Genomic DNA, 8,760 nt, shown 5'->3' with positions numbered 1-8,760 from the left:
AATGCCACCCTGACATCGGCATCCGAACCCACTCACTGAATCCCAATTTGTTGCGCAGGAGACATTTATCTAAATTCAAGGGGCATATTACCAACAAGTAGCGATATTTATCGCTAAATAGGCTTAGCGACAATTTTTTTTTCGCTGCCTATCGCTGGATATGTTAGCGCAGAAAACATGCTATTAGCAACGTTTTTCTCCATTGTGCTAAAATATCCAGCGATAGCAGCGAAATGCGTGAATATCGCTGAGAATACAGCGATATTCACGCATTAGCGACGAAATGCTCTTAGCCATGTTATCCACCTCCCATTTGATAACATGGCTAAGAACTGGTCTGGGCAGGTGTTAGTATTTGGAGATATTTGCGCTTAGCGCGAATATTTCCAACGCTATGCCTGCCTTGCTAATAGGCGATAGCGACATTAGCGACTGCTTTCAGTTGCTAACTGGTTGGGTACGCCAACTTTGCATGTCATTAGCGCTTAATCTCCACTACGGCCCCCCGCGGCGGGATACCTGGCTTTCACCTTGGGGATGCCCAGTACGGGTTATCTCACAGGGAAAAGCAAGGACGGGTTCCCAATGCAAGCGCCGAGATGCCCAAGGGTATGTCGAGCGCTATATAAGAACACACATACATACATACATACATACATACATACATACATACATTAGCGATAAATATCGCTGACATGCAAAGCGGGCCCCAAACCGCTCCCTATTGCCTACAAGCTGTCGCTAACATCAGTTAGAGACAGCTTGCTAATAGGGCGATATAATTATCGCCGCTTAGCGGCCGAAAACGGCCACTAAATCGGCGATCATTGCCTATCGACCCCCTTGGTAATATGTCCCCAAGTTCCTATTCTGATCAAGATGCCTCGCGTGAGATCACCTGTGTAGCTAACGCCACTCGATTTCACAACACTTGCCCTCATTGCCCAGATCCTGGATGTGAGGGAGGCTCAGTTCGGGTAAGTAAACAGAGACAAAATAGCGTTAGGCTGCGGCAGCACTAGTCACGTGATGTAAGCACTAGTCACGTGATGTTGTTGCCTCGTTACTAACGTTCAGTCCTCTAAAGAGAATATAAACCACTACCCTGGTTGCTTGCTTCATAGGTCAATCGCTCGATCAAGAGTCAGTACCTCTGAGCTTGCTTTTATGAAGTACCGCCCACTGACTGAAGGTGCGGCGAGTAGTGGCTAAATACCGTATCAAGGGCCCCTGTCGACGCCATGCCTCGTAGCCAAGGAACGACTGACAAACATTTTCTTAACCAATCCTAGACCACTGTACCCTCTCTGAAGCCTCACAACCAATGGACATGTGACGAAAGCTCAAACAGCCAATAGCATGATGATAATTCAGCTAACAAATCCTAGGTCAACATACATTTCCACCGTAAACGGGAGGGGTTGTTTCCGCTTATCTGATTGGCTCTGAGTAATTGAGTGCCTAGCTCTAGTACTTCAGTAATTACTAGACAAAAGACCTTTCTTAAAGGAGTAAGAGCAGGCAGAAGATTTATTTTTCAAGTCACGGGCAGTCTAATGTACAGGTAGTCACCACTGGTGTCTTGGGTGGCCTCGCTCAGCCACACACATTCCTTCTGGTGGCGAACTCAGCCGGAGGTAGGCGCCCTAAGCTTTGAAGACTTACCCCTTTAACCGCCCACACTTTAGAATGTAGTCTGCAGCAGTTCTCTCTTAGCTCGCGCTCTCAGGCTTAGGGGACATGCTGAGCTGTATTCACTGATTGGAAGCACTTGGAATTCCATCTATCCTGGCTGAAACACTCCTGGCTTTTGAAGAAACAACCCCACTTGAGCGGTCCGCTAGGAAATCTTTGCTTTTACCAACCTATTTAGCCTTTTTGAAACAGAAACACAGTCTACGGTTTGTCTTTTGCTTCCAGCTCACCCAGACACTATCTTTTAACAGTACAGCGATTTCATCTTCTGGAAAGGTGCCCAGCCTCCACTGATTCCAGCTGTTTGTGATTTAACTGCAGCCAGCCTTCGCTCCCCTCAAAGGATCGCCCGGTTCTTTATTTGCACACCGACGTAAACATATGCCCTCAGTTCTGGGTATCTGGGAATCGTGGCTTATCTGCCCATTTAATTGAGGCGTCCATCTGTCAGGTGGACTTGGTGAGCGGGCGCGAGGGGTTCCCAAATCTGGACACAAACCGCTCGCCACCTGTTGCAGCTCAAGATGAGAGGCACCGGCGAGGACGCGGACGGTTTCGACGGAGCAGCTTCTAGCACGTCAATGATCGTGGGGGCTAGCAGCCCTTACCAGTCCACCACAGAGCCCGTCATGCAGAGGCACGGGCTGGGGGGCATCCAGTGTGACTCGGACTACCTGCGCTCCCATCTCGGCATTCTCAAAGTAATCGAAGTGGTAAGTGATTTTCGACCGTGAGCTACCTGGATGCCATCCTCTCTGCTTAACATTCCCCAGGTGGTATTATATACAAGTTAACAGTATAAACTGACAGTCACACCCCTGCACACAATTGGGCGGGGTATTTGTGGGGATGCGGGCTAACGGAGTAACGTGGGGGCGATCGAATGTTAAACGAACGATCTATGCTTTAGTCCCATTAATAGGGTTAAGGATGTATTGCGCCCTGGTGGCTCGAAATTTGTGTCATAAAATAAATAAATAGGATATCGTCACTTCAATTGTAATTTATTCTAAATATTTCCCCCTCCTAACTAGATACTTGTTCAGTTAAAATATAAGAATGCCATTTTAAGTTGATCGTTCAGTTATTTAAAAGTGGTATTATGCATGCTCCTCCCTATCCAGCACGGAAATCCACGTTGGAGCTTTGTGTGTTATAAACATGTTACTTTTTATTATCTTTAGCAGGCGATGGTGTAAAGTATATCCACGCCTTTCATTTGGTGTGCATTTCTAAGATCCATTTGGTTTATAAGCGCAAACATGGAGCAGCATTTGTATATGGGCGGCCTCCTGAGGGCACCTTACATGGGACGTTGCTATAATGTGTTTTTTTTAAAGTACAGTCACTGTCTGTGCTTGATACTGTCAGTCAAATTGTGGTCAGATATCTGGTTGTAATTAGCCCAAAGTCCTCCACATTGTGCTCACAGTTCTTTGTTGTAGAAGTTCAGGTTCGGATAACACAAGTGGTGTGCTCTTTATAGGAGGTGTGTGTCTCTATTGCTTTCTGAATATGCAAATTGTGAAATAAATCTAGTCATGAATCTCTGTCGCATAGGTGATGCAATTGACACAATTATTAAACCTTCACGACTTTAGACATGTAGCATAAAAGCAGAAGAGAATAGCAATTTACCTGTACCAGTTAAGGCGTTCACATGCTCATATTCTACACATATACGGGTGCTGCATCCCTATGGCTGTATATTATTTAATAGCAAACTTTGCAGCAGTATTGTCACGTTAGTTATGGCATCAACAATCCTTGCTGATTCTAGTTGTAATATGAAGCTCTAAAAATGTACTTTGTCCGATTCTCCCTATAGAAATTTCAACAATGCGATGTTTGACTGAGTACTGCTTCTGAAAAAATGTACATTCACCTATCCTTTTAATAGCTATTCCTAACTGGCTTAACTTTCAAATGTAATACGGTAAAACAGAAATGCTTGGGATGGTACGGCTCAGATTCCACTTTCACAACCTTAAACAGAAAATATAGAGAATAAGACTGGTGGCACATGAGTAAATGCTCTGACTTTATATTTTACCCACATGTATGATGCTTGCTGCTGTAAAAGAATTCTGTAGTACGGATGCTCTCACTGATATTCGTGACATTGGCCTGTACGAACAAGACTCAGTTAATAGATGCCTCACAACACAGATATTGCTGCACCGTCCGTTTGCGAGCCTTTTTTGTCTGCCAGGGAAGCGTACTTTTGTGTCTAAGTGTCGTCATTGACGCCACAGTTTATTGGCCCGCAACCACTAATCACCACGTCAAGTTCGCTAACTGCTACTGTAATGAAAAAGCTGTCCAACACTGCTTGCTTCAAAATTGAAAGTCATTATCGACTACTCCGAGTACTTGACTCCAGGGAGGTTTCACATTGCTTTATTTTTTGCTAACCTTTGTAGCAGTTTGCTTCTGCTTTCTGTTTCTCGCTCCATTCACCAATGGATGTAGGGCAAACTAAATTTCTTAGAGCCGTTGCTACGTGTGTGTGTGTGGAAAACACCTATCACCTGGACAAGTCTTAGCAGCTTTGACCTATGTTTAATTCGTCTGTATGAAAAATGCAAAACGGTCATAGTGAACCGCCAACGATGTTTTTTGTTGTTAATTCACCCTATAAATTACATAAATAAAAGGCATTTTCGGCTGAATAGTCTAGTATGTTTTCAGGCAAATGGCAGCCGTGGCACTGGTAACCCCTTTGTGGTAGTAGTTTCCAACCCGTTGATATGTATTTGAAAACCTGCTTCTCTCACCTCTATCTGTTGGTGACCATGTTATCCTGCCAAGAGTTTTTAGTTTCCTTCTGCCAGGATGCCTTCTTGTTTATAATTTTGAGACAGAGGGGTGCTTAAAATTATAAATAAATGCTTCATTATTGCCTGGGTGCTACAGTGCTCCTCAAGTGGGATTTCTAATTTATGTGATGACAAAGCAGGGCGATGATGGTAATAAATAGGTCTTTCTCATGAAATGTGAGGTCAGGGGCTGTCTGCTTTGCATTACAGCTCTGCTTCCTGATCGTAAGTGGGCCCATCCCTATAATGTGACAGTACTCATGCAGGTTTTTTTTTTTTAAAGAGGACTTGTCTTTTAATCTACTTCGCATCACCATGTATAATGGAACAGCAGCAGGAGTTTTGGAATAAATTTAGAAAAGTGTATGTTTTTGATTAAAGTTATTTTTAACAATATTTAGGAATGCCTGTGCAAGCGGAGGTTTTAAATTCTTCATTGCGACTTCCGTAAAAAAGGAGAGCGATAGCAAAGATTGGGCTCGGATCATGCTTTCGTCCAAACTTTTGAAATAATTGTGCCACCATGTGACATCATCTCTTTGAACTAAATGCCACAATTTTAGTATTGATGAGTGGAATTGACATGGTTTGTCTCTTGTTTTTGTTAGTGTTTATCTGACTTTACAGCCCCAGACTAGCAGATCTTTTTATTTACACTTTTTATTGCAGTGTTATAGTGCAAGGCTATTTGGATATTGACTAAGTGCAGAACAAAAAGTTCCACAGGTATCTATAGTGCAATATTGAACATAGCTTAATTTCCATATCTCTGTATATGTGCCTGCTCTAGTCATCATTCAAGTGCTGCCTGGTACAGATTCATTGAGCATTAGAGGTGTTTGCCCTTACCCATATGGAGTAGGGTGATGGAATATCTCGATTTGAGGACTTGTCCTTCAGCTTGAACTGATAAACCTTTAACACCATCGATGCTGGTGTTATTTTCCTCCGGTGCTGTTCTTTATGAAATCGCTTTGTTCATGACGAGCTCAGCACGAGCACACGAGAGGTGTACCTCATGACATGAGCATCGACGGGGTTTAGGATAGCTGATCATGCTTAATATTGACTTGACACAGGTAGCAGGAGATCATTAGAGTTAAACATCCGCTTTGTGAGTAGGGTTCATGGTAAAATCTACCTTAAAGGGGTGGGTAAGGCAATTTTTAACCGAAGCAGCGAAATACCAGTCGGGCGACACATTATGCTGAGCACAGGTTTTTTGCAAAATGTTTTAACCCATGCCATTAATTATATCGGCCACGCCTCTTTGAGAGACCCCCAGTTTTTTCATCCCACTTAAAACCCTGCATAATAGCAATAGTTTAACTTATATCTGAAACCCTACGCCGCCGTCATTAACATGTTGAGTTACTTCAAGTTTCTGTGAATGCACCCTGCATTCAGACAACTCACCCCTCATTGTCGCCCTTCACTTTCACGCTCACCCTGCACTCAGCGATCACAGTGCACTCACACTAATCATCATGCACTCACATGATTCACCCTCTCACCCTGCACTCACAGTGATCTCTGCCCTCACAATGCACTTGCGCTGTTCACCCTGTACATCACTTTGCAGTCACACAAACACACTACTCACCCTGCACTTATGTGACACTTCACTCACCTGTCCTCCTCACTGCTCAGTCTGCAATCTCACTCAAACAAGCCCATCACTATCCATGCATTCATTCGTCCCACTCAGTACTTACATCCGCACCCCAATTCATATGGTCACCTCACCCTGCAGTCACTCCTCTTACCCTACTCTGTTACTGTCACATCACTCACCGTGCACTCACAAGGGCACTCCTGCCACCCACACAGCCCAGAGGGTTAATGTGCCTGCTACAAAGAACGTGTACCATGTAGATCACAGAACTGAGTATGAGTAAACTATGATTAGCGCTATAAAAAAAATGACCTGTTTGTCAGAAAGGTGAGTGGTACTGAGGGCATTCATGGAGAAGGCGGAAATTGGGGAGGGGCGCCAAAAAAGTCTGTTGCACCGTGTGCAACCAGTGCTAGGGCCAGCCCTGGCTGGGAGTGTTAGCCACCCCGCCTAAGTTCGGGTCTAGTTGCGCCCCTGTAACTCTCTAGACATCAGGTCAATTACTCCGGTTACCTCGGACAATCAAGTGTTGTCACAAACATCTAAAGGAATGCTTTATTCATCTGACCTTGTTTGAAGCATTTATTGATTAGGTGGTTTCTTGTTGGGAGATTTCTCCTTAAGTCTAGACTAATGTGATTTAAGTTTTAAGATGTTTGCATATTTCTCCTTCTTTAAGCTGATCAGCAATGCAACAACTGATATGTTCTTGCTAATCTTTTCTCGAAACCGGTGATAATCATTTGTGAACGGCAGAGGTAAACAATAGATTTTTCTCTTAAAGAGCGGTAAACATTAATGTCAATTTCTGCTTTATGCCCTCTGACTGACCACCCAGTCACTCTGCAGTGGCAGGGGTGTGCTCTATATTGTAGAAGATGGCATCCGCGATTCCTTGTCTCATCCCTCCGTCTACTTAGTAAATTCGAGATCCCCTTGTCAAACCTTAGATTGGCAACTGTTGATTCCCACCCTGCTCGTCTACCTTCAAAGCAATACTTAGCCACTTGGGATATTTAACGAGCATATTGTCCAGTTCCTTGACATAGGAGCAGGGTAAAGTCTTCAAGTATTTGTAATTTATTTGTATTGTAGAGCTCATTATTGTAACCGCTTTATTGTAATAACTTGTCCCTGTTGAAAAATGTTCTCTCCCTGAGTCACAAGAATGTCTCGATTAATTGGGACATTTACTCGATTACTCCTCAGTCAATAAGGTTAGGATATTTTGCCAGGAGCTCCACAGCAGTTCATTAACCTGGTTTGTGGAAAGAGATGTGCACAAATTTTGTACCCGACATTCCACCTATTGGTAGATAACATTTTTCAGGAAACATACCACGTGCTTTTCAGTTGCATATGTTTGGCAGTGAAATGGCTTGTTAAGAATAATTGATCGTTGATTCAACCATGGTGGCATTCTAGCCAGAGGGGCCAACAGTGGCATTTCCGTTAGTTTGTGGAACTGCAGTTCGAGAAGAAATGTCATAGTTTCTAAATATTAGCACTTGCGCACATGGAGATTAACGTATTTGCTTCCCATGTTAATACGAGGAAGTTAGTCTTGGCCCAAATATCGTTTTAGCAAGACTTTTGGTACATTGTGCCGTACAAACAAATTATGGCGATTGAGACCCACAATCGATATTTTAAACTAAAGTAGCACCTTGTTAGGCCTGTCTTCGAGTGCAATTAGTTCAGTTTGTGGTCAGTGACAAAAAGTCACGTGCACGCGTTCCACAACAAAAACAGAGCGCGTTGGGTCAGGCCTCTGTATTGAGTGTCTCAGGTGGAGTACATGCGTCTGTATCTTTAGCCATTGCAAAGTATGGAAGTTCAGTGGGAGCAGGTATTTTATTTGTATAATGAATTCAATTGTGAAAGTAGAGCGAGCATTATCAGATAGAGGTAGCCACTTGCCCATCGGAAGGGCACATATGAACCAGACAATGTTAACCATTCCTTATATTCTTGAAGCTATAGCCATAGGAATTAAAGTGGTGGACCTTGTCAATTTCAGCAGTAAGTAGAGAGATTACGCTGTATTTGGTTTGCACCTTATGCAGCTTTAATTTTGAGTCAATTGCTGCTTTGTGTTTTTTTTAATTCTTATGTACATCATGTATTATTTATTTCACATTTATCTTTCGTTATGTGCTTTCTTTTGGTTGTATTTTTCTCTTATCCCTTTCACTCATGTGCAGGGGTAGTTAGGATCTGGTACACTATCCTTGGGGGAGGACTGGATGATTAAATAAATGTAAGAATTGTTATTGTTTTTTAAACGGGCACATTAAATATTGTCTTAGGTCCTATTCACGTCTATTAGCACCAACACACTTTTCATTGTTGTAATGTACATACCACTGAAAATACAGTTGTATATACGTCAGTGTTAGCACAATAGTCTCTAGGAACATCCCTCTTACCAGGTTATAAATTACCTCAATGCTCTGTACAGTTGTCCCTTATGAAGTGCTGAATTAATGAAGAGTACACCAGAGAGCACACCAGCTTTTCATGAGGGGCCGGGATAGGGCTCACATGATGTGTATGCTCCCAGGTAGATTGCATTCCTTCCTCTTCCCATCAACTCTACCAGTGCTTAATTTGTAAAAATGAAAGTGCCCA

General features: G+C 43.1%; 1 protein-coding gene across 1 annotated transcript in view; it reads left to right on the top strand.

The window, feature by feature from the left end:
- The first annotated feature begins 1,441 nt into the window (after positions 1 to 1,441).
- The window catches only part of CMTM4 (CKLF like MARVEL transmembrane domain containing 4), a 357,468-nt gene continuing 350,149 nt past the window's right edge, over positions 1,442 to 8,760 (top strand). The window contains exon 1 of the mRNA XM_086947724.1: positions 1,442 to 2,408. Within this exon, the coding sequence (XP_086803850.1) occupies positions 2,220 to 2,408 (189 nt within the window). The 5' untranslated portion in view covers positions 1,442 to 2,219. The remainder of the gene's footprint in view (positions 2,409 to 8,760) is intronic.

The sequence above is a fragment of the Lissotriton vulgaris genome, chromosome 12 (assembly GCF_964263255.1).
Source record: "Lissotriton vulgaris chromosome 12, aLisVul1.2, whole genome shotgun sequence".
Taxonomy (NCBI): domain Eukaryota; kingdom Metazoa; phylum Chordata; class Amphibia; order Caudata; family Salamandridae; genus Lissotriton; species Lissotriton vulgaris.
This window is presented reverse-complemented; position numbering and strand designations above follow the sequence as displayed.